Source organism: Temnothorax americanus, unplaced genomic scaffold, assembly GCF_048541705.1.
Source record: "Temnothorax americanus isolate GAGA-0224 unplaced genomic scaffold, ASM4854170v1 Scaffold104, whole genome shotgun sequence".
In the NCBI taxonomy this organism is placed as follows: domain Eukaryota; kingdom Metazoa; phylum Arthropoda; class Insecta; order Hymenoptera; family Formicidae; genus Temnothorax; species Temnothorax americanus.
In genome coordinates, this window is record NW_027509236.1 from 137,493 (window position 1) to 165,056 (window position 27,564).

At 37.7% G+C, this 27,564-nt stretch overlaps 1 protein-coding gene, 1 long non-coding RNA gene and 1 pseudogene across 2 annotated transcripts in view; 2 read left to right on the forward strand and 1 right to left on the reverse strand.

Annotated features, from left to right (window-relative positions):
• Positions 1-2,761: 2,761 nt before the first annotated feature.
• Positions 2,762-27,564, reverse strand: part of LOC143903344 (uncharacterized) — a 216,104-nt gene continuing 191,301 nt past the window's right edge. Inside the window, exons 6-7 of the mRNA XM_077416877.1 lie at positions 3,447-3,679; positions 2,762-3,203 (exon numbers count right to left, since the gene is read on the reverse strand). Coding sequence (XP_077273003.1) covers positions 2,762-3,203; positions 3,447-3,679 — 675 coding nt within the window. The remainder of the gene's footprint in view (positions 3,204-3,446; positions 3,680-27,564) is intronic.
• LOC143903280 (uncharacterized) lies at positions 16,116-26,887 on the forward strand. The gene is made up of 2 exons (XR_013258673.1): positions 16,116-16,576; positions 26,728-26,887. It is a non-coding gene; the product is annotated as an uncharacterized LOC143903280 (long non-coding RNA).
• Positions 23,423-23,969, forward strand: LOC143903264 (uncharacterized; annotated as a pseudogene).

The window sequence follows — 27,564 nt, forward strand, 5'->3', positions numbered from 1 at the left end:
TTAAAACAAAATTATATAAAATTCTAATAAGATCAAATAACATTTATATATGACAAATTTGACTTATATGACTTATATGATTATATTTGACTTATATGATTATATTTGACTTATATGATTATATTTGACTTATATGATTATATTTGACTTATATATGATTATATTTAACAAATTAATTTTGAATTTATTACCATATTTAATCCACATTTGGCAAATTAAAACCATATTAACTCTGCATTTCTTTTGGTCTGTGCGGCTGATTTTGCATATTTTAACAAAGCAAGGTCCAGTTTAATCCATATATAGATTAAATAAGATGGGGTACTTTAATTTGATTTAAATATGACATATTTAAATTATAATTGATTTGCATATTCGATTCTAATAAGATTCTTAATAAATTCATATAAGCTTTTAATACGGTTTTAATACAATCGTTTTTCGCGGGATTCTGATACAAAATAATACAGAAGTCTCATAAAGTATATAGCGGAAAACCCTTCCAACAACAAATACTACCACATGCCCCAGTGGTCGAATTGGCATGACACCTTATAGTCCGAGAGCCCACCGCAAAAATTTGGGTCCATCGCTTTTATGGATAAATTTACTTGCAAAAGGTAATTTATAAGTCGTATTATCATAAACGATTGTCAGCCAAACTCGTACCCCCTGCGTTATGAGCAATAAAAATTTATTAACAATTGGATTTCTAAGCGATTTGGGTCCATCGCTTTTATGGACGAAACTTGTTTCATTCGAAAGGGCATTAAATTCCCTTTCAGAAAATACCCGGCTGATTTGCCCTGGCCCCTGCAAAACCCAGGCTGATCATGATTTTTGACTCAACGCGCGAGTCAGATCGAGCGTGGCGTTTGAAATGCGCACCGTAAACAAGGACAGAGCGTCACGCTTTTATTTATACTTTGGATACTATTTAATATCATAAATTTTTAAAGATCATAATTGTTGTTATTGTTATTATTTAACGTTTATGATATTATAATATTGTGTAGGGATTAAGAATATTTTTGATTTTCTTTATCATTCATATTATTATATTTTATATGTTAATTATATACTTTTATCATTTATCATAGTTAAAAATATCATATTTCCAGATAAAAAGTATGGAAATGTCAGAGAACGTAATGTAAATTGGAATTTTGTCGAATATTTCCAAGTTTTTTACATTTTTTTATAATTAATTTAATTTTAACAAAATCATAGCAAATACTACACGGAAAAAAATAAACTGTAAAAAATCGTCAAAAATCTGATGACTATTTACAGTTTATTATGTAACTCGGCCACGGGTAATAATAAACTCGTAATTTTTCAATAAAATAAATGAGATACTACTAACACGTCAAATGAATTTTTGATATGCACATCAATGCTTTTTACAGTGTATAATAATATTAATATACATATATTCAAACAGTAAGATTAGGTTCATACATCAATTTATAATAAAAATTCAGTAAAATGACTAAATTACAGTGCTAAACAGTATCTTTTATTGAGAATTTTATTATTTTTTACATATCATTTTTTCCGTGTAGTATTTGCTATGATTTTGTTAAAATTTAATTAATTATAAAAAAATGTAAAAAACTTGGAAATATTCGACAAAATTCCAATTTACATTACGTTCTCTGACAGTTCCATACTTTTTATCTGGAAATATGATATTTTTAACTATGATAAATGATAAAAGTATATAATTAACATATAAAATATAATAATATGAATGATAAAGAAAATCAAAAATATTCTTAATCCCTACACAATATTATAATATCATAAACGTTAAATAATAACAATAACAACAATTATGATCTTTAAAAATTTATGATATTAGATAGTATCCAAAGTATAAATAAAAGCGTGACGCTCTGTCCTTGTTTACGGCGCGCATTTCAAACGCCACGCTCGATCTGACTCGCGCGTTGAGTCAAAAATCATGATCAGCCTGGGTTTTGCAGGGGCCAGGGCAAATCAGCCGGGTATTTTCTGAAAGGGAATTTGATGCACTTTCGAATAAAACAAGTTTCGTCCATAAAAGCGATGGACCCAAATCGCTTAGAAATCCAATTGTTAATAAATTTTTATTGCTCATAACGCAGGGGGTACGAGTTTGGCTGACAATCGTTTATGATAATACTACTTATAAACTATCTTTTGCAAGTAAATTTATCCATAAAAGCGATGGACCCAAATTTTTGCGGTGGGCTCTCGCACTATTACACAGAATGGGAGAGGTTCCAGGTTCGAATCCTAGCTGAGATCTGAGATAATATTTTTTGCAATAAATTAAATTATTAAATATTTAAATAGGGTGCTTATATGTAAGTATCAAAATTATATTACCTAATTTAGAAAGACCAAACCCATGGTTTTTTTAATATGTAATATCTCACATCTTATAGGCACTTTAAACATTTATATCATGTAAATGTCACATCACCGAATAAATTAATTTATTAAGATAACATCTTTTTATTTAGCTCGCATTATTTGCCCGTTTACCACAATGCTCTTTGCTTTGCATAAAACAAGCCTAACAATTTAGTAACTTTGTACATTATAATTGCCATATTTTTTACATAACATTTTATGTAGGTATAATATGCCAGGTAGAATGTATTTTTGATATTGTTTTTTTGAGTTGTAGAATTTTTTGTAAATATTTTAAATGTGATCTCCGGAATTAACAATCGCCGAAAGTTCTTTTTCACATTCACTATTATAGGTATCTCTAGTACTTGGTAAATATTTTATACTTTACCTGCTGTTCTAATCCCTGTACCGCCAAGCTATATCTATTTCTTTCTTTCTCTATAACTTCCATTTGCTTTTTCATATCATCAATGGTTTGGATTAGTGTGTCCAATTCATGTTCAATCTTCTTCTTACTATGTCCGCACAGCAATAGCTCGTGATTTAATCGCTTGATTCGCTCGAATGCAGTCTCCTTACTACGGGCGATGATATTCTTCTCTCGTAACAGAATTTCGACACGTTGCTTGTCCTCAAGCTGTTCCTTGCGACAAGTTTGAACATTTTGTTCGGCGTTCTTGACGTTGATCAAAGCTTGCTTTAATTCACGCTCCAACTTGGACCGCTCAGATTCTGCTTTCATCAATCTCTTATCTATTAGTTCCTTTTCATGCTTGTATTTGGCGCTGTCTTCTCTTGTTCTAAAACATTTGTCATTTATAATATTTAATTGCATTAGGGAATTTTATTATAATGCTAGGTCTACAATGCGATTCGTAAAGTCGTGAGTCGTAAGAATTGACCAATCACAATCGAATTTGAGGAGAATAATTGACTGTGATTGGTCAATTATTACGACTCACGACTTTACGACTCGCATTGTAGACCCAGCATAAAACTTTATTATGAATTTAGTATTCATATAATGTGTGAGTTGTTCCTACCTGTTAACCTCGTACTTAATGTTTCTTATCTGCTTTTCTTTATCAGAGAGTTCTTTTTCTAGTTTTTCTATCTCAACGATTGCATTATCAAGATCCGTTTGCAAATTCATTTTCTTTAGCACAAGCTTGCTCATCTCCTTTTGCATCTTCTCATCTGCGATTTTTTTATCTTTTATCAAACTCTCTAACCTCGTAATGTTATTCGCGCTGGCCTCAATAGATGCGTTTGCAGTCTACATTTATTCATCATTTCTTAGTATTTTTTATTAAATATTAGATGTGTTAAATTAATAAAACAAATAATGGCTTAAGGGGATGCTGGAGTCGTTTGTTTTACCGATAAATAATGATTTTTTTTCTGCTTATGTAGCGTCGTATTAATTTGATAGAATTAAAAATGCTTCTCCATAATTGCAGTATACATACATCAATGATTCAAGGAAACGAGAAAAAATGACGGCATTACAAATTTCCTTACCTGCTTTCATCCTAATATGGCGTCTCGAGTTGCAGCGATCACTGTCAACTCATCACAAGATGTGCTTCATATAAAAAATATGCTATTGATACGAACGTGAAAATGAGTTTCCCTGGATTGTACAATAAGAAAAACATCGATGAACCCACCAAATCGAGATTAGAAGTCTAATATAAGAGTACAGTATGTATTTACAATTTGTGCGTATGTGTGCGTACAATGTAGGTACTATCCTTGTCTATATCCTTGTCTACAACGACAGATATAGGTCGATAACATAGAATATGGTAATTTTGTTGGTAATACAGACGACTCCAGATCACCTAAGGAGATCCTATAGCAAAGGCCGAACTTTCTCGATGTCAATAATGTCAACATTTTTAATCCTGTTTTCTCTATATTTGTCCTTGTCTAGCTATAGATATCTGTCCTTGTCCGATTGCCGCGCCATCTCTCGCTACACGCAATACTACTTATCCTATCAACCTGAATGTGCTTTCGTACATATAAAAGTTAAATACATACAACTTTTTTTCTAGGCTTTTAAAGTTTTAAATTAAAACTTTTAATTGCAAAATATTGTTCTTACATGTTTTCCCTAGAGCGCACGTATCTCATTTTGTATATATAAACTGTAGTATTTTTGTATTAAGCAAATATTGTCGTCAGTGACAGTTCTATGTGCTCAAATTTTTAATTTTCTTTTATGTAAAATTGACCGAAACGCTCTACATTTTTGTGCGTGTTTTAATTCTATAAAAAAATTTTGCATTCTGTAAAACCAATTAAAAGTTTAATGCATTTAACAAAATGTCGGTAACGACTGCCACACTATAGGATCCCCTTAAGTTATAAATAATTTCTATCACGATTAAAAAATACCCATATTTTCTCAAAAATTTTATAAGGATTGAGACTTATGAAAAATTCTGAAAAAGTACATACATAAAATTTCTCAGATACTTTCAGAAATAATTGAAAAAATATTTTTGGAATATTTCAGTATCCGTATGAAAATTTCTGATAAATTACATAGATTTCTTCATATTTATTCAAATTTTTACAAAAATATATTGACAGGGAAAATATATTATTATTATTATCTATTTTGTTTGAGATTTTCTAAAAAACGTTCCAATTCGTATTGAAAAATCTAAAAAATTTTGAGCATTTTAAAAAAGCCTAAAACCTTTTATAGAAATTCTGATTAATAATATGAAAAATTCTGAGACATTTTTCCATCAGAGTATTCTTTTAAACTTATGACTTTTGTTCAGTCGCTGCAGCCATCTTTGATTGATGACGTCAAAAGTGAGAAAATATATCATAAAAATTCTTGCAATGTACGTTGAAATAAAAATATTTTTCATTAAAAAATCATTTGTAATCAATAGAATAGATTTGTAAAATGTACCGTAATCTCTCCTTTTTGTTTGAGTAATCAATAAATAACCCACATATGTTAAATTAAATTATATATAATCAAAGACGAAACAAGCTGTTTGACAGTTGCCAAATTGAAATAAATATTTGCTTTCACATATAAAATGATTATAAAATAGGAATCTGCAGTATATTTTAACACTATGACAATTATTGTAAATATAAAACACTACACTAAAACGAAAAATGATGCGCTATATGTTGCAAGAATAATTTATAGCTTTTTAACGTTATTTTTAAATCAACTTAGAGAAAACACCATTTTCGATTAGGACTGTATCTTGGTAGCTTAATAATATTATTTGTGTTATTTTTGTACATTTTTGTTGTGAATTTTTTGTACATTTTTTTGCCTTGGGCTAAATATTTCCCTTTACACAGCCAGCTCCGATAACCTTAACCTTGACATATGTTGTCAAGGACATGACCCTGAGTAACTTTTCATTATAAACAGAATAATAAATTTCTTTCGCCAGTATATAGAATAACAATTAAAGTAATTTAAATCAACCTGACTGGCAATATATATAACGTCTTTCCGATATGAACATTGAAAAACTGTGAGCCAACTTGGTTTGTCGGATTCACACAGCACTTTTTTCAGATCAATATCGAGACGTCATTAATTTTGACCATGGTTTTGGTCAGTTGATGTAATTTCTAAATTAAATAGTTTTTAAATTTTATTGTGAAAAATATTACCCCAGCCAGGGTTTGAACCTGGAACTTTCCGTATACCGTGCGGGTGTCGTGCCAATTCGACCACTGGGGCTGTGGTAATATTCATCGCAATAACAACTGTAAGATGGAGCACCGATTACTAGGTCGACGGTATATAATAAACAGAATAATAAATTTCTTTCGCCAGTATATAGAATAACAATTAAAGTAATTTAAATCGACCTGACTGTATATATTGCCAGTATATATTGCGTCTTGTTGCTGTGAATATCGCGTTCCTCCTCCCGTGTGCACTTGCACACCACCGCTGTAAATATCGCGTTCAGCCTTTCCGTGTGCACTGGCACGCCGCCGCTGTAAATATCGTGTTCCGCCCCGTTAAAGTAATTATGCGTATGCGTCTGTATAAACCGAGAGATTCGTTGCGCCCGCGTAAACCGTTGTAACCGCGCGTTTCGTGTAAACCTGCATATTGTTATTGCATCAGCGCAAGTATTAATCTTTATGTCAAAAATAAATAAACGTAGTGTGTGAATTGAATACTGACTACTGTCTCTGGGCCTACTTATCAAACCCCTGATCCGGCGAGCTATTCCGAGTTTGATAAAAGCGGCAGGTCGTTATAATTGTAATTAATGTATTTGCAGTACAATCTTTTACTGAGATAATAAATGTGCAACTATGTTACAAACAAGGTCTATCATTGTACAGTTCGGGTTTTCAACTTTTCATGCGAATCAAGGTCTATCCCCACCCCCTGCTTGTGGGGAAGGGGCGGTAGCCTCTCCCCCGCTTACATATGTATTGTCTATACACACATCAACACACATATCAGCAAATTACCTCCCTTAGTAGTAACATAAATTTGTATATCTTTCAAACTTTTTTTGTTCATAACTTTTAAATAAGCAATGAGCGACGATTAACTTATAAGAAAAAGTTACTCAGGGTCATGTCCTTCCAATCGCAAGCCAAGACATATTGATGCACGAGGGCCATTAAGGAGGAAAATGGGATCGCCGGCCTCACCCCGGATATATGGACCACGCTGAAACTGCAAGCCAAGGAGACCCTTCTCCGTAGCTGAAAAGAGTATTTAGACGACCCCCAGCTGCAGTACGGAGAGAGTGTCTGAGAGAGAGACCGTGCGGCCCGTCCTGCGCAAATGGACGGGCCGCAAGGGACGCGGAATCAGTTTCCATGTGGCGCAGATACTCACTGGGCACGGATGCTTTGGTGAGTACCTGTGCCGAATTGGCAAACAGCGCACCACGGAGTGCCACCATTGCCCGGAGGTGGCGGACACGGCGCAGCATACGCTGGAAGTCTGCCCGGCATGGGAAAAGCTGCGCCGTGCCCTCCGGGACACCATAGGGCACGACCTCTCCCTTTCGGCCATAATCGCAGCTGCGGTGGGGCCGAGGGGTGAAAAAAAATGGAAAGCATTTGCCTCCTTCTGCGGCAAAGTCAGTCGCGGAAGAAGGCGGATGAAAGAGTAAGGGAGGGGATTCCCCCTCCTCAGGCCGACGAAGACGACGTCAAGAGAAAACTGACGGGGACGCACCAAGAACGCCGGGGACACAAACGGCGCCCGTCAGACGCCAACCCCTGCGATAGTGCGCCATCAGACGCCCAACAATGAGAGGGCGATAATAGGAAAACAACGACGCGGGAATTCCTACCGCCTGCGTCGGCTCCTTCTCCCCCTCCCGTTTCCGGGGGGAGGGATGTGTTAAATAGATTTTTGGCAGGGAGAGGATATGTGGCGGTGACGGGAGGCCGGAGTTGCCTCCAATAGGTAATTCGACCCTAGCAACTAAAGTCGAATCTGAATTCCGCCAAAAACCTGACGATTGCATCGGCCGATCGATCATCCGATATTCGATGCAAACCGACACCGGAACCAGGAGCGTTCAACTCCAAGACGGCCGAAAGCGCTGATGCGAAGGTCAACGCAAAAAGCTGACAACGAGAAGTCAACGCTAACTCGGGAGCCCCCGAGTTAGCAACAGAATGTCGGTTCCGATATTATAAATAGGGCCGAATAAGAAGATCGGGCGGGCAGTCGCTAATTAGAATCGAAACGAACACGTGCGTCACCATAACTATCACAATAATTATAAATTATTATAGTCGTTAAGCGACTTCTGTAACGCAAATATCGGGACCTAATTAACTGGGACAATTGTTAACTAAACAAGAGAAATATATTTCAATAATCATTTCACACAGTGCGACGAGCAATTCATTCTCCGACCCGAAATTCCCGAATCCTGTACCGGTCCTGAGCACCAACTCCCGGTTACATCACAACAATTGGTGGCAACGGTGGGATTTCAGCAATCGGAGAATGTTGCCGTCGCGTGTGTTCCCGTCGCAAGTGTCACGGGTATTCGCCTAAAAAGAAAGAGCAAATTAGTGAAAGTGGTGAAACCAGGCCTGGTGGAAGCACCCGGTAGCAGCCCGTTCCAGAGAAAGGAACCACTCGGTAACCAACGACACCGGAGAAGGCGCCGACCTACCACAACGGTGACTTGCCAGCCAAGCAGCCAGGCAACGAAGCAGCAGTCAACGACCAGCGCAGTAACAAGCAACATGCGACTACTAATGTAAGTCGAAGTTGAAACATTGTAAAGCGTATTGTAAAGCGCTTGTAAAGCGCTATAAAGCGGTAAATGTCAGAGGACGGAAACACGTTCCGCCGAACAAATCCAAAACTTACAAAATAAAAAGGCGCGACTACATTAAATGTCAGACGGTGAAACGCGAGATCGTTCTGTCCGCAATCCGTCGTGGTTACATCGAGCCAATAGTGCGTCAGCGCGCCGAACACCTAGAGTCAGCCCTATAGGTCCCGTAATAGAAGCCGTCCGCGACGTTACAGAAAGCGTGCGACGTAGCTTAGAATACTCGGATGAAGACTCGCCAGTATTAGATTTAAACCCCAACGTCGTACTTTGCGCGATTTTGCTTTCCTAGACGACAGTCTTTTACCTAGAAATAATAACGGTCCCCAAGATACCGCCAATAACGAAAACAATAATAATAACGAAAACAATAATGAAAACTATAACGCAAACTATAACGAAAACGAAAGTGACGTACTCAGACTGCACCCAACCGTAAGTGACACACGTTCAAATAATCGGCCAATACGTAGAGTAATAACTCCGGGAAAGGAGAATTCTCACTAACGTCCTACGACAGTAGCGTGTTTGATCTGGAAGAAGATTATACTCCCAAAGCTGGAAAAATAAGTCAGCAAAGAGGAGCGGCTCAAGCTAATGCACTTCGCAAAAACGTACATGAAATGCCGGTAACGCCCGAACAAGTAAACGCGGAAATAAATCGTCTGAGGTCCACGTCGAGCTTCGGAGCCTGCGCGAGAATGCCCAGGCATGCAGGAGTTCATACTCGGCGAACTATTAGACAAGATGCGTGCAATACAAAACCGCTTGCAGAGATTAGAGACCGCGAATTTCGAACGCGACGACAACAGAGACGTCCGACGCGCCATTAGTAAAGGTCCATTTGACATAACTTACAGACGAACGTTGGAAGACGTCAGAAACCAACACGATCCTGTAAATACTTACATTAAATTAAAAGAATCCCGCGATATGATTCCGGAAATCGACGGAACTTCGCGCAGTCAAGTACAAAAATTCCTAAACGCATGCACCTATGCGATGAACAAAATTAATCCCGCAGAGGAAAAATTATTGTTAAAAGCTATACTTTGCACGAAATTAACGGGAAAGGCAATGTACGATTTCCAAATGCGAGACATACATTATTTTGCTCAATTAAAGCAGGAAATAGAAATGTGCTATTGAGCAAAGCGAAGCACCACGCACATTCAACGAGAATATAATATGCTCCGGCAAAAGTCAGGCGAAAGCGCGAGAGAATACAGACTCCGCGTAGATAAATTATCTATGGAGCTTTATCAATCAATGATCAAAGGCCGTGAACATTCTCTAGAACAAAGAAAAGCAATATTAGATACGATACAGGAGCTATAAAGCGCTAGAAAATTTCCAGCTAGGACTCTGACATTAAAACTACCGTGCGATCACGAAATTACGCTAACCTCACAGCGGCAATTTTGGGTGCCACGTCAGAGGAGAAATTGAAAGGGTATCTACTCAGCGCACGACATATAATACTGACCGAATCAAAAACGGTCAGGAGCAAAACCCGACGAGCTCGAAGCGTCGGAGTTAAATGCCATAAATGCGGAAAGCTAAGCCATATCGGACAAGAATGCCGTGCGGGCCGATACGCCAATAGATATTCTCTCCCGACAGCAGAAAAACCCAGCGGAATAAATACCGTTGAGAAATATTGCTCCCACTGCAAGAAAGCAAGACATAAAAAAAAGACTGCTGGTTGCTAACGGACGATCCGAAAAAGAACGAACTCGCCAATCTAAACATAATACACGGGAAAAAAACGATAAATGCGACAGAAAAGAGTCGAAGAAATAAGACACCGGAGCCGGATAATGAAACGTCGTATAGCGACAGCAGCAGTTGCAGCAGCGACAAAGAAGAGAAACAGAGAAAGCATAAGACGCGACACACGCTCGAGTACCGAGTAGCTCAAGTGACAGGTAAAACAGATAAGAATTTTAATCTAGATCTCGTTACTTTCCTGATGCGAGATGTAACTAAAGGAAAACTAAATTTTTTGCTTGATTCCGGAACCGCCATCACCTTCATCAAGGTAGGAAAATTAAAAGATAAGACTAAAATACGAGAATAGCGCTGATCGGCGTAACTGGACATCAAATATACACCCTCGGAAAAATACAAGCATCAATACTCGTAGGCAAGGAAACACTACGGCATACGGTACGTAGTACGAGACGATTTCCCGATGAACTACGAAGGCATTCTGGGAATAGATTTTCTAAAAAAACGGTACCGCAACGTTTAAACTACAGCCGTATCGAAAGTTTACCTTACCGCTGCGCAGCAAAACAATAATATTCGCGATAACCAACACCAATAGAGTAGGTATCGTAAAGGGTGAAGAGACAATTCCGGGAGTATTCATCGGTAACTGTATGATAAAACCGATAGACTTTATCTGTCCAATAAGCGTAGTGAAATTACTGAAAAGCCCGTTGAAATAATCACACCGCATGTAACTCTAGAAGAGGTACCGGTGACTGACACGGCCGACATACTCACGTTACAGCAGACAGAAGAGCGCGAATCAATTACAGAGCGACGCGAAAAATTACGTCGTAAATTAAGAATGGATCATTTAAATACCGAAGAGAGAAAAGCGTAGCAAATATGCGATGATTATTGCGATGTATTCCATTTAGAGAACGACAAGCTAACGTGTACCCCGGCAGTGAAACATGAAATCCCGACGTGAGCTGAACGATAGCGGCGATAGCGCGCCGGTGAACGGTCCGACCTTATCGCCTGCCAGAGAAGCATAAAGAGGAAATAAATCGACAAATTAACATGATGCTAGAAGATGAAATTATCCGCTCTAGTACAAGCCCGTGGAATTCTCCAATATTAGTGGTACCTAAAAAACCTGACGCTTCAGGAAAAATAAAATTTCAAATCGTTATAGATTTTCGCAAGCTCAACTATTTTATTATAAGAGATTCATTACCATTGCCAAATATTGCAGAACTACATGATAAATTAGGAAAGGCTATTTTACACAATTAGATTTCGCATCCAGCATCCAGTTACCATTAGATACCGATGCATGAGAAAGATAGAAAGAAGACAGCATTTTCCACACCAAATAAACACTACGAATTTAAGGGGCTACATCCACCTAGACATTTTTTTTGCATTTTTTTGCATTTTCTAAAAGTTTCAAGTGTTAAAAATATATCCTGAAAATTTCAAATCGATATCTGTAAAATTGACAAAGTTATAGAATTCCGAGCAAAACAAGTTTGAGCGTTCGAACTCCGCTACCTAACGTGGCGCGCACGGAAAATATCATTCTAGCGGTATTTTTTGTCTTTCGGATGACAATTTATTGGAGAGATGCGTCGGTGGATTCACTCAAAATACAAATGAAAGTTTGAACAACATTATTTGATGAGTGGCTCCAAAAATTCAGAACAGCAGTATATCGATCGTTAGAATTGCTGCAAATATTGCCACATGCACTTTCAACGAAGGTGCTACTACATATTTACCTACTGATGATGCGGGCATTGAATATCGATGTTGGTCAAAATTGCGCTACATACTGCGAGATTCAAGACCGAGCGCGCATCAATTCAACTGAAATTCGAGTACAGGAGGCGACGCGCGAAGGGAGAATTGCTCGCAGACAAAAACAATCCTCTTCTCATGAAGCTGCAATTGCTGCTGAGGATACTCTATATGGTCCTGGAATTGACAACTAGAGGTAAAGTTAAAAATTATTCACTTAACAATAGTAGAACCATACTTGAAACTTTAAACGCGTTTTTCTCAAAACACTGTTTTCGAAGCCGGTGGATATCATATCTAGAAAACCGCTCGATGGATCGTTTTGAAATTTACATAAAATACGCTGAGAAACATTTAGAGGTCGTTGACGATCTTACTTTTTTTAAATCGATCTTTATTTTTTAATAATTACGTAAAAATGACATTTTTTCACAGATTTTTCATACCTGAGTTTCAATTTGTTGCCATTTTGTTTAAAAAATCAATTTTAAAAATCGGCGATCGTCAACGACTCGTTTTTATTGTTAACTTGAATAACCTTTTTGGTTTTTTTATTTTAGATTGACCGTTTCAACTGGACAGTGTCCACCGCCGAACGTGTCAAAAAAAAACTCATCATCTGCCGGCGGCCATAACTTTTTTGTTTTTAAATATTTTTTAATAAAAATTTTTTTAGAAGCTCTCAAAACATGTATTTTTAAGTACAAAAAAGAATCATTTCATTCCCACTAATCGTTTCTGAAAAAAAATTTCTGAATTTTGACCTATTTTTCGGGCCTTTAGGTGGATGTAGCCCCTTAACCGAATGCCTTTCGGACTAAAGAACGCGCCAAAAACTTTTCAGCAAGCAATATTAGCAGCGCTAATGGGATTAGAAGGTATCAAATGTCTCGTTTATCTCGACGATATTGTAATATACGGAGCAACTTTGGCCAAACACAACAGGCGTCTAATAGAAGTACTACAGCGATTACAAAAATATCGTTTCAAACTTCAACCCGATAAGTGCGAATTCTTGCGCAAAGGAGTATTATATTTAGGGCACATTATTTCAGAAAACGGAATACTACCAAACTCTGCCAACATACAAGTAGTGATAAGGTGTAAAACGCCTAAACGATCAAAAGATGTACAGACTTTTCTCGGATTTGCTGGATACTATTGAAAATTTATCGAAAATTTTTTTAAAATTGCAAAACCTTTAATAAAACTATTGAAAAAAAGGGAAAAATTTATTTGGACAGCCGAACAACAAATGGCGTTCGAAACATTAAAGGAAAAACTAACTACGGCACCTATATTAAATTACCCCGATTTTAGTCAGGAGTTCTTAGTAACTACAGACGCATCCAACTATGCAATTGAAGCCGTGTTATCACAAGGAACAGTAGGACAGGACAGACCGATTGCATACGCCAGTAGAGTATTAAACAAGGCGGAGCAAAATTATAATACATCGTATGGGCCGTAAAACATTTTCGGCCTTATGTGTATGGAACAAAATTTAAAATAATTACTGATCATAGACCATTAATATGGTTATTTAACGTAAAAGACCTCGGCTCGAGATTAATTAGATAGAGACTCAAGCTGAAAGAGTATACGTTGTCATACGTATATGCGACGTATCCGTGCCGGGTGGTGGCGATCGCGAGCGGGTTATCCGGGCCAGATCTGGCCGTGCGTGTTTTGCCGTGTTTCGGCCGGGGCGTTAATGGTCGTGGGTCATCGATTACGAGATCGTCCACAGGGCAGGAAAAATTAATACGAACGCTGACGCATTGAGTCGAAACCCGATAGTGGAAGACTCACAAGTAAATAACGTTCATCAAAAAGAAATGCCAAGAGAATACCTATGGGAGAACACCAGGGAGTCACAAGAACTTTAAATCGAATCCGATTAACTCACAATTGGAATGGACTTACTAAGGATGTCGAAGACTATATAAATAAATGTGAATACTGCTAAAAGAATAAACTGAGCAGAAAAACAAAAATACAAAAATGCCTTTATCAATTACGGACACAAAAGACTATTCGAAAAATGCGCCCTTTTGACATTGTAGAACCATTAACACTATTACAAATAACAGAAATAAATATATTTTGACATTCCAAGATAACTTAACAAAATTTAGTAAAGCAATTCCCGTAGAAAATCAAGAAGCAGCCACAGTCGCGAAAGCTTTTGTTATTAAAATCGTGTTAGAACACGGGATACCGGAAAAAGTACTCACGGATTAGGGCACAAATTTTACTAGTAAAATGTTCAAAAAAAACGTGTAAATTATTAAAAATCGAAAAGATACAAACGACAGCTTATCATCCAGAGAGTAATGGAGCATTGGAACGATCGCATCGTACATTAACCAAATATTTGAGACACTATATAAATAAAGATCAAACGAATTGGGATGAATGGCTGCCCTACGCGATGTTTACATATAATACAACCCCTCACACCACGACAAGTTTTACACCGTTTGAATTACTTTACGGTCACCAAGCTATATTACCGACAGCGTTAACAAAACCTCCAAAACTTACATATACCTACGAGAATTATGCACAAGAACTTCGAGAAAGAATACGCGCAACGAACAAAATAGCTAGAGAACACACTAAGCAAGAAAAAATTAAAGCGAAGCGGCAGATATTATGATAAAAAAAAAATATAGAAATATTTAAAGCGGGAGACCAAATATTATTATATGATGAAACGGTTCGGCGGGGAAGATCAAAAAAGTTAGAATTGCAGTGGATAGGACTGTACATAGTAAAGGAAAAAATTAATGACATAAATTATACAATTTAAAAAAGGACGAAAAATGTTATACGTACACGCGAACAGACTAAAGACTTTTATCGAAAATTAGAAATGTAAATAGAGAAAAGCGAAAGCAAGTAATAGGTGAAAATACACGATGTCATCGGCCAGATAAGTAAAACTTTATTTGGTACCATGGATGCTGAAGATGCAAAAATAATAAACGAACAAATACAAATACTGAATAATCAGCAACAAACGCTACAGCACGCAGCGAAGAACCAGCTGAAGATCTTCAACTCCACAATAGGCCATATGGAAAAATTAGAACAAACGCTTTCATATAACGAAACTGGCTAACGTTACAAGGAAACTGCAAGACCCATTCATACACCGAGAGGAAATAGATAAACAACTACTAATGATAACCGCTATCCTAGCTGACCTCACGACAGGGAGAAACGCGACATCGGATAGACGTCTATTAGATGTCGGAGCCATCTAATCTAAAACAACGTCTAGAAATATCTTAATTAGATGTTATGTGATTTTATGCCACTGCGTTTTCTTAGAGACAGTTCAAACCTAATATTCACACAATAACGGTGCATTGTTCATAAAACACTTTTTTGAGACAATTTACTTTTTGACATCTAATAAACATCTAATAGACGTCTAAGTGAATGACACGTAATGAATTTGAAAAAACGTCTAATCGACATCGATACGACGTCGATATCGGGGCGTGCAGGCGGCTACTTCGCTCTGCTGCTGCTAAATATAATTATATGTACACAATAATTGATATTAATTATTCTTTAATTAAAATTAGACTTTTATGGAATGCTGTACGTTATAGTGATTGATTTTTTCGCGGGCGTCATTATTAGCTAATTAATGCTGGTAATTAATATTTGATTATCTACACTGGCGTCGCGCCCTTTTACCGCGCGTAAAGAGCCTATAGGAGAGAGTAGCACCAACGCGCCACTCTCTGATTGACTGGAGTAAACGTCACGTGACCAATGAGCGCCTCTCTACCTCTCTCCTAGAAGCTCGCTCTAACCGCGCGGGAAACGTTGTTGTTCTCGCGCTCGCGTCTCGTTAATTCGTGCAGTCCCATCGTCCTGTGTCCTGTGTGTGTGCAGCAATCGACTAAAGAGTTTCGGTTGCGCGCCCGTGGATCCGCGTTTCCATTGCGTTTTGGGTTTTATCTCGACCGGCGTCGGTTGTCATACGTATATGCGACGTATCCGTGCCGGGTGGTGGCGATCGCGAGCGGGTTATCCGGGCCAGATCTGGCCGTGCGTGTTTTGCCGTGTTTCGGCCGGGGCGTTAATGGTCGTGGGTCCGCGGATCCGCGTTTCCACTGCGTGTGGAGGTTTTCGTGGTTTTCGTCGGGAGTGTTGACGAGCGGATTCGGGCCGGTTCTGGCCGGAACTAGAGCAATTATATTTTTGGATGACTGTATAATTGCGAGCTGGATTTTTTTTGTTCATCTGGACTCATCCGTTACATCGACTAAAAATCAATCGAAATGGATAAAACAGATAAACCGGTAAGTACAGTAGTACACATTATTTTCAGTTCTAGAATATTCTCGAGCAAGCTATACGTTTTCGCCTTGCTGTCGGCGGCCTTCGCGCTCGGTCACGGACCGGCCATGTGTACACGTTGTTTTTTTACATAGACTCGCGCTCAGTAATAACGCGCTATACACTACTTCTCGCTGTTGCTGGGTCGACTTTCGCCACAATTTGAAACGTATTATTCGGATCGTTGGAATTTTTGTGAGAAAACATTTGCCATTGATCGAGAGTATTGTTGTTGGCACTGGTTCCCGGTATAAATTATCTCCGCACTCTGGCGTTCCGTTAAGACATTATAATTATAATCGAGTCAAAAGAAGTTGTCGCATTTAATGCTTGTGCCGTGGATTATTGCTCGTGTCGTGTATATCGCTCGTGTCGTATACGCCACTCGTGCCGTAACACCGCGTGCAACACACCCTGATATCTAATCGTAACGCTATAAATATTGAAGTGCATTTCTCGCAGCAGCCGGGTACCGTGCCAATATATTTGACAATTTGATGGTAAATATGCATATTAGGTCAAACCTCACCGATGACTTTGACCTTGACATATGCTGTCAAGGTCACCTTTCTGAGTGACCTTCAGAAGGTTTAGCCGGCGGTCATTGTTATTAAAAAGTTATAAACAAAAAATGTTTCGAAAATATAGCAGCTATTTTGAGTATTGGAAAGCATAAATGACTAATATATATGTCGAAATAGTTCACGCATACACTTTTCACGCAAACCAAGGTTTACACACACCTCCCCTGCTTTCGGGGGAGGTGCGGTAGTCCCGAAATAGTTCACGCATACACTTTTCACGCGAACCGAGGTTTACGCACACCCCCCCGTGCTTTCGGGGGAAGTGCGGTAGCCCCGAAATAGTTCACGCATACACTTTCCACGCGAACCGAGGTTCACGCACACTTCCCCGTACTTTCGGGGGAGGTGCGGTAGCTCCGAAATAGTTCACGCATACACTTTCCACGCAAACCGAGGTTCACGCACACCCCCCCGTGCTTTCGGGGGAGGTGCGGTAGTCCCGAAATAGTTCACGCATGGAGATATATAAACAAAGTATGGAAGAGGAGAAGTTGGCCGGAAAATTGGAGAGAGGGATTAATCGTCCCAATCGTAAAGAAAGGGGAAGGAAAAAAGGTGGAGGAGTACAAAGGGGTGACAATAATGTCGTCGCTGTACAAGGTTTACACAGCCATTATTGCGGAAAGGTTGAGAGAGGAGCTAGAGGAGAAAGGAATTATACCACATAATCAGACGGGCTTCAGAAGGGGAATGGGAACTGTGGATAATATCTATGTTTTAAACTACTTGGTGAATAGGAGGCTGGAGAAGAAAGGGGGAAAGTTAATAGCATGTTTCGTAGACCTTAAGGCGGCATTTGACTCGGTAGACAGGGGGGTGCTAGTAAAAGCAATGAGGGAAAGGGGAATAAGGGAAGGGCTGGTGAGAAGGACGGAGGAGTTGCTGAGGGAGACGAGAAGTAGAGTAAGGGTAGGTAACGATATAGGAGAGGCATTCTGGACGGGGAGGGGGGTAAGACAGGGGTGTCCGCTAAGCCCGTTATTGTTTAACGTGTTACTAGCGGATATGGAGAAGAAAATGGGCAGGGCAAAATGGGGAGGAATAATGTTAGGAGGTAAGAGGGTATATACGCTGGCATATGCTGACGATGTAGTGCTAATTGCAGAGGACGAGGAGCAAATGAGGAGTATGTTAGAAAGATTAGAGGAGTACTTACGGAAGAAGAGACTGGAGTTGAATGTGGAGAAAACAAAAATAATGAGGTTTAGGAAGGGAGGAGGGAGGGACAGTAAAAAAAGATGGAGATGGGAAGGGAAGGAATTAGGAGAGGTAAAGGAATTTAGATACCTGGGTTATGTGTTTCAAAAGAACGGAGGACAGGAAGCGCAGGTAAAGGAAAGAATTAGGAAAGCGGCGGCGGTGATGGGAAAGGTATGGGGGATAGGGAAGAGACGGTTTGGGAAAGACTGGGGAAAAATACTGTGGTTGTTTGATAGGCTGGTGTGGACGGTGATGGGATATGGAGCAGAAATATGGGGATGGAAAAAAAGAGAAGGGATGGAAAGGATGGAAGAAAGGTATATTAGATGATTCTTAGGAGTGGACGGGAGAACACCGTGGTACCTTGTTAGGGAGGAGTTGCAAAGGGAGAAGATAAGAGAGAGAGCATGGATGAGAGCATGGAGATTTGAGAAAAAGTTAGAGGAGGGTAGAGGAAGCAAATTGGCGAGGCGGTGTTGGGAAAAAATGAAAGGAAGGGAGAGGGAAGGAAAAGCAAGCTCAAGTTGGGAAAGAGAGTGAGGGAAGTTTTTCGAAGAAAGAGGAGTAGAATTAGAAGAATTGGAAAAATTGAGAGAAGACGGAGAGGATTGGTTTTGTAAGCTGGTTGGGGGAGATAAGGAGAGGCAGAGGAGAGAGAGATGGGAGAAGATCAAGAAGTCAAAGTATAATAAATGGTATAAGTGGATAAAAGGAGGGGGTATTCCGGGATATTTGAAGAAGGGATGGGGAGAGAGTAGATGAAGAAGGGTAGCGAGGTTTAGATTAGGGAATGTGGTGAAAGAGAACAGATATTGGGAAGGGGAGGAGAAGAAGAAATGTAGGGTGTGTGAGTATGAGGAGGAATCATGGGAGCATATATGGAAAGAATGTAGGAGTTGGAAATCAGGAAACGGTAGCTGGCAGGAAGCGGTGGGATGGGTATTGGGTGAAGAAGGGGGAGGGGAGGAATGAATGATAGAGCTAGAGGAGGATAGAAGGAGAAGGAAAAGGGAGGTGGAAGAGCTGGAAGAAGGAAGAGGCAAGGAGGAAAAAGGAGAGAGGGGAGGAGACAAGGAGCGGGGAGAGAAAGGAGGATAGAGGAAGGGAGAAGTAAGTAATAGGCTCAAGCTTTCAGATCCAGGATGGAGCGAGAGGAGAGAGTAATAGCAGAGGCGGTGGAGAGGATGGTGGAGGAGAAGGTAAGAAAGGTGGTGAAGGAGAAGAAGGAGGACGATAAAAAGAAGGACGAAAGGATGGAGGAGATGGAGGAGAAAATAAGGAGATTGGAGATAAAAGTTGAGAGATTGGAGCAAGGTGGAGGCAAAAGGAAGAGGGCGGACAGCGAGGAGAGTGAGGAGGGAGAGAAGAAATGGTGGGCGGGGGTGGACAAAGGGAGCGAGGAGGAACTAAGAAAGAAGAACGTCATTATAAGGGTTGAGAAGGAGAAGTGAGGAGGGAAGAAATCAAACTGGGACAAGGTGAAGGAGCTCTTCACAGAAGGATTGAAGGTGAAGGTGACGACAAGGGATGTGGTAGTTCTGGGGCAGAGAGTTGCGTGGTTGACGATCTTGGTCAAACTGGGAGACGAGAAGGAGAAGTGGCGGGTGTTGAAAGCGAAGAAAAAGGTGGGTAATAGGGTTGGGGTAAAAATCCACGAAGATAAGTCGGTGGAAAGGAGAGATAGAGAGAGAGTAGAGAGAGAGGAGAGAGTAGAAGGGAAGAGAGACGTGCATAGGAAAGTAGGAAGGTCGGAGGAGGAAAAAATTTCAAAAGGGATGGAGGAGAAGCTGCTCATGGAATCCGACAAAGAGAAGTAAGGGAGGTACAGAAAATGGACCAAATAGGGAGGAGCAGGACGGGAAGAAGGAAGGCGGAAAGACGAGTCGCAGAAGAAGCGGAAGAAGAGGAAGAGAGGAGAAAGGGAATACGGGAAGGGGAGTAAAAGTTTTATGAGGTCGTAAATGATCAGGAGGGGATAAAACTATGTAAGAGGTTTGGGTACGTTCCTCAGTAAAAAACGCCTTGTAAGCCCTGCGGGGAAACACAATAAACACTTACATACATACATATAACTGTCAATCTATAGAAAATTATATTTTTAATTGATTTTTTGTAAATTTTTTTCTAAAGTTTGATTTTACTTTTTCTTTAAAATATCTTACATATTTGAGCTTAGTTATTAATGAAATCTCTACTATTATATAAAGGGGAAAAGTTTGTAGCATTGTTCGGGGTAATCTTAGAAACTATTTGACCGAATTTTTACCACAAGTATATCAAACAGGGGTAGAATTTTCCGGGGAGTGCTATAGGGTGTGTAGTTTTTCGCTACCGATTTTCTGGAAACCGATTTTTTTTAATTTTCTAATTTTCGGGAAATAATCGACCGAATCTTTTTCGTTGGTGGGCCGAATTTTTATCGAAGCCACATGAAATAGGGGTAGAATTTCCCGGGGAGTGTCGTAAAGAGTAACTTTATGCCCACAAGTGTATAGTTTTTCGCTACCAATTTTCTGGAAATCGATTTTTTTAATTTTCTAATTTTCGGAAAATAATCGACCGAATCTCATTCGTATGGTAAAATACGGTTAAATAAAATCAAACATGGTAAAATACGTGTAAAATAAAATAAAAATCGGTAAAATACGGTTAAGTAAGAACAAATACGATAAAATGTGGTAAAATACGGTGAAATAAAATCAAATACGGTAAAATACGGTATGATATACATTGATTTATGGTTTGCTTTTTAGAATGATTAAACAAAATAAAAATCGGTGAAATACGGTTAAATAAGAACAAATACGGTAAAATACGGTAAAATACGATGAAATAAAATCAAATATGGTAAAATACATTGAAATAAGGCTAAATACGGTAAAAAACGATATGATATACATTAATCTATAGTTTTTCGCTGCCGATTTTCTGGAAACCGATTTTTTAATTTTTCGAATTTTTCGAGTAATAATCGACCGAAAACTTATTGGTCAGGAGGAAGATTTCTATTTAGACCGACCGGGGAAAAGTTTGTAGCATTGTTCGGGTTAGTTACACCATTTATAACTCAAGAACGGCTGGACAGATTTTAATGATCTATAATTTGTTGGATTCGTTTCCGCCCCGAATAGCATAATAACTAAAAGAAAAAAAAAAGAAAAATACCGGGGCCGGGGCGAAGCCCGGCGGAGCATGCTATATATATATAAATGAATGTATGTATGTATGTATGTATGTATGTATGTCCTTTATGCATTCTTAAACTATTCGACTGGTTTTGAAAGTATTGTATATGAAGTAGGGGTAGAATTTTCCGGGGAGTGTTATAGAGTTTATCGTTTTTTATTACCAATTTTTTTGGAAATCGGTATCCAAAATTTCCCCAATTTTTCGGAAAATAATTGATTGAATTTTAAAGAATTGTATATGAATCAGGGGTAGAATTTTCCGGGGAATGCTATAGAGTGTATAGTTTTTTGTTACCGATCTTCTTGGGAACCGGTATTCGAAATTCTTTCAATTTTTCGGGAAATAATTGACTGAATCTTAAAGAATAGTATATAAAACAGGGGTAGAATTTTCCGGGAAGTGCTATAAACTGTATAGTTTTGTCTTACCAATTTTTTTGAGAACCGGTATCCGAAATTTTTCCAATTTTTCGGGAAATAATTGACCAAATTTTAAAGAATTGTCCACATTATAAAGAAAATTTAATTGTTTTTCTTCTTCAAATCTTTCAAATTTTAAATGTGTATAATTTTTTGTTACCAATTTTTTGTAAACCGCTTTTTCTAATTCTTTCAATGTTTCAGGAAATAATTGACCGAATCTCGAAGAATTGTATATGAAGTGAGGGTAGAATTTTTCGGGGATTGCCATGATGTGTATAATTTTTCGTTACCAATTTTTTTGGAAATAGGTATCAGAAATTTTTCCAATTTTTTGGGAATTAATTGACCGAATCGCAAAGAATTATGTATGAAGTAGGGGTAGAATTTTACGGGGAACGCTATGATGTATACAGTTTTTGTTACCGATTTTTTTGGAAACCAGTTTTTTTAATTTTTTCAATTTTTTGGGAAATAATTGATGATTGAATCTTAAAGAATTATACATGAAATAGAGACAAAATTTTCCGGGAAGTGCTATAAAGTGTACTATTTTTTGTTAACAATCTTTTTGAAAACCGGTTTCAAATGACCAAATCTCAATAAATTGTATATAAAAACAGGGAGGGAAGAAAGAGGGGGAGAGGGAGAGAGAGAGAGAGAGGGAGGGAGAGGGAGAGAGGAGTAAAGGGATAGAGGGAGAGAGAAAGAGAGGGAAAAAGAGAGAGAAAGAGAGAGAGAAAAAAAGAAGGGTAAGGGAGAGAGAAAGAGGGAGAGAGAGATTATTTGCGTGTTTTACTACATATGTCCTCCGGGGCGAAGCCCGGGTAACCAGCTAGTTAGTAGATATAACAAGAAGTGTAACATGACAGTTACCAAATAATTTCAAGGAATATTACTTATATTTAATGATAAATAAATACACAGACATATATCATGTTTAAAAATGCAAATTTATTATTTTTATTATTGGATATGACATCTTGAACAATATTGAAGCACAGCAACGAACTATAATTATATATTTATAATTGCTTACTTGCATTTAATGCAATTTTCTGATATTACTATATTTTTTTTAAATAAAAAAATGAATTTTTAAAATTTCTTTATTTTATATATATATTTTATAAAATTTTAATATGTTTTACATTTGTTCTCAGTTATATATGTTAGAAATATTATCTTATTTAATATACAATACGGTATTATTTTGCAGTAATGAGAGAGGAGAGAGAGAGAGAGAGAGAGAGAGAGAGAGAGAGAGAGAGAGAGAGAGAGAGAGAGAAGAGTGTGACTTGTGATCTCGCAATAGCTTTATCTTACATTTGTTACAGAAACATATATTGATGCTAGAAATGCTGCAAAAGGCTTTGAAACGTATGCATCTGCCTATGAAAGTGATTCAGTTTGTCAAATGGGCAGAGGACAGCGGAGAAAGCAACTCAAGAATCCATTATCATCTTCAGGTGATTCATCTGACTCTGATACTAAAAAGCGCAAGCAGGACAAATCAAGATCAAAGATACCAGTTGCTCCTCCTCCACCACCTCTTCCCGCTAGTTCATCTTCTCAGAAAAAATCTTAAAACATTGTCTCAAAGAAGAATATTACTCCACTGACTGTTGTTTCTAACAAGAAACAAAGCAAAACAGCTACTCCTTCTTCATCTACAGCCGGTTAAACAGCACAAGTTCCTAGACAAAATTATAAATCTGAGGCAGCAGGCAGCTAATAAGGCACAGCAACGGAAGGAAGCAATGGCTTTGAGAAATATTTCTCATAAATTGCCTGTGAGAAAGAAGGCAGTTAATAGCACATTGTGTTCTGAACCACCAGCAAAGGTTTTAGAGGCAAGTGGGACTTGCAGATCTGAATCACAATCGTCATCAATTGTTTCATCGTTGAAGTCGCACTCTGTTGAAAAGTCATCACCTAGTACCCAAGCAGCATTTTTCGGTTAACTTTCCGACTAAGGACTACTTTTCTACTAATCACAACGTTGTAAGCGGTTCAAGAAAGTTATAAAATGTAACTTATAATTACTAACGTTTTTTGGACGTTGTCTAAACGTTAAAATTACGACGTGCTTTTTTTATCACTTTTCCAACGTCAAATTCGAAACAGTTTAAGTCCTATTACCCGACGTTAAGATATTTAACGTTCGCCTGACGTTATACTCTGCACTACACTTTTCGAGCGACTTCAATACGTAATTCCCAACGTAAACCAACGTTTTGTTATCAAACGTTGTAAAACGCTAACGTTGTGAAACGTCGCCTGTGGTCATTTCTGACTGACGTTAAGAAATCGCAAAAAATGGTAACAAATTCTGCCTAAATGAATGTAGAGCAGATTACTGCTGCGTCAAGCGGGCATCGTTGACGGCAATTCGCGGCGTCGTGCGTGAGCCACAAGGACTATGCGACGAATGTTGACGATCCACGGCCGAACCGGTCTATCTCATCTCACGCGGTTATCATCGCGTCGTCGGGAAACAACGCGCGCGCGCCGCGCGGTTCACAGCTCGAGAGCGCGTTCGCTCGGCTGCACGGCTGCCATAACCATGCTCTAGATCACCATACAGATGGTATTCCATAGGTCGGATTTGATTAAGATATACAACTCATTTGCAAATCTAGTATAGAATTTTCAACTAATTGATACTTTATCGACATGTTAAGTCAGTTTGGCGACCTTGTTAAGACTTTTAGTCAATATAGGTACAATTTTGCCTACAGTGGTATACTACTTAGTTTGGAAAAGTCTGAAAAAGTTAATTATTTTATACGAGAAGACAAATTTTAGTAGAATTTATCGCACCTTTTACTACGTAAAGTTTGATATAGTGCGGAACGCTCACTTCGCCATTTTCATTCCTCAAAGAGGAAGGCAAATAATCCGCCATTTTCCCGTATATTTAGATTTATATTTTTTAACGCATTTTATTAACAATTTAAAGCATTTATATAATATATGTTGTTAAGGTTTTGACAACATATATATCTTAAAAGTAATTTTGATGAAAAAAAAATTAAAATCTACACTTTGGAAAATTTTAGTTATTTATTAGAATATTTAGTTAATTGGAATATTTTAGAAAGGATTCGTCTAATTTCGACCTATCATTTCCACATTTATCAATAAAGTGGGTTTTGTTATACAATTTCAGTGCTGGGTTCGTGTATTTATGGCAAAATTACAATAGTATCAAAGACTGCGTAAACTATATTTTTCCTATAAAGCCAATTTATTTGTGCCAAATTGATAAGTACGTATTATGATACATTTATTACACCAATGCCGTCATATGGTTTGAATGGAAGCACGAAAACTACACCTAAAATGTACGTTGTGAAAAAATAACCTCAGGTCTAGCAGAGTGTACAAAATCAAAGTTTACATACCAACGTTAAAACTGGTGGAAAAAATGTAATCTCAATTTAACTTATATAAGTCGGATTCCAACGTTGGTACAACTTAAATTTGATTCCCCAAATTAGTGCAAAAGAGGGTTGAAACGACGTAGCGAAAACGTTGGATACCAACGTTAAGTGTGTTTATCTTAACGTCGGGCGGACGTCAAAATGCTGCTTGGGGTAATGAGATGTCAAGGGACATTCAGCCTCTTTTGTCTCAGTCAGATAAAACTGAGACAACTCGTTCTTCTACAAATGATTGTATACGCCAGACACCACCAAGAGATGATGAGTTCAATGAAGACAGAAGTGAAATAGACGATGAGTCTGATAAAGTCTCACTAGCTTCATCACAGACTGTCTTAACATCACAATTGAATACAGGTACACTACGTTAATATAGTAAAAAATCAACTTATTTTCGTAAATTGTTTCAAATTCAAACATCACTCTAAAACTTTGATAAAAAGTACATGTGCTTTATTTTTTCTCAATGTTTGTAGTTGATTATTTATGTAGTTATCTATAATTATTATGTACAGGTCTGAAAGCATCCATGGCGGAATTAAAACTAAAAGTAGATAATATGCGTGCGAAACTTGACTTGGTACTTATAAATCAATGTAAATTGAATAGACTTGTACTGCTAGAGGAAAAAATTTTCTGTAAACCTCAAAACATTCCTGCACTTCCTTTAGAAACCATTGAACAGGTCAAAAGGTTTGAAAAATTTCTGTCAATTGACGTGCAGCTTGCAGACACAGTAAGTGATGTTTTATATGTTTTTATAGTAAATATTTAGTTTAATAAAGTCATCCCTATAATAACCTTGATTTTGGTTTTTATAAAAACTTTGAGACATCTTGCTAAGGTCAAAATCATGAGAGATAGCTCCACTCAATATTTTTACGTAAAGTTGTAAGCTTGGAAAAGAAATATTAAAAGTATTATTTCTGCACGATTGTGATGAAAGTGGAAATATACTCTTTATTTAACTCTCGTAAAGCACTCTAAACGCTGCTTCTTAAAAAAATTGTATCCAATTAAACTGACAATCAGTATATTACAGCATACCCTAAGTTTATATAGGTGACCTATCCTAGAATTATTGTCGTATGTTTAAGATTTTGCTACATTTCCTTTAATACTCTTCTGTCATTTCTTTTGGTCGAAGTTGACAAACGTTGTTAGTGGAAGTGTTTATTATTTATTATTAGATTATATATTTCTTTACTTGATAAAATGTAACGTCGGATAACCTTTACGTATCTGTTGTTTGTGTATCAATCTCTTTTTATTTCAGTGTTACTATTTGAAATCTCTTCCTTTGGGAAATGATGAAACTCAAGCAGTATCTAAACTTATGTCAAACCTCATGAGTAACTCTCTTGCCCAAGAGTATAACTTCGATGGTCGTGGAACTAAAATGGCTTTCAAATCCACAAAATTATGAGAATTGGTACAAGGTATAATGTCTGAATGAGTAGTTGAGTTCCGTGAAATGTATGTGCGCATGTGTATATATGTATATATAAAATGCGCTTTTCAGAATCCAACTAGTTCTTTTTTTTTTAGCAAATGTTGATATTTTTTAATTCATACGTTTATTTTTTTTAGGTACATTGTTGTTAAAATTTGAAGAAAGTGATCTGAGTGAAGCATTGAAATCTCTTAGATCATGGCTGCGAAATGCCAAAGGAAGAATGAAACCTGCACATTAGTATTACATTATGATGTGTACAATTTTTGTTACAGATCTTTTTAGAAACCGGTTTTTTTAATTTTTCCAATTTTTCGGGAAATAATTGATTGAATCTCAAAGAATTATACATGAAGTAAAGGTAGAATTTCCCGGGAACTGCTATAAAGTGTACTATTTTTTGTTACCGATTTTTTTAGAAATTGGTTCCGAATGACCAAATCTCATAGAATTGTACATAAAGTAGGGGTTGAATTTCCCGGGGAGTGCTATAAAGTATATAATTTCTTGTTGCCGATTTTTTTGGAAACCGGTATTCGACATTTTTTTATTTTTTCGGGAATTTCAAAGAAATATATGTATATGAAACAGGGGTAGAATTTTCCGACGAGTGCTATAAAGTGTATAGTTTTTCGTTACCGATTTTTTTGGGAATCGGGA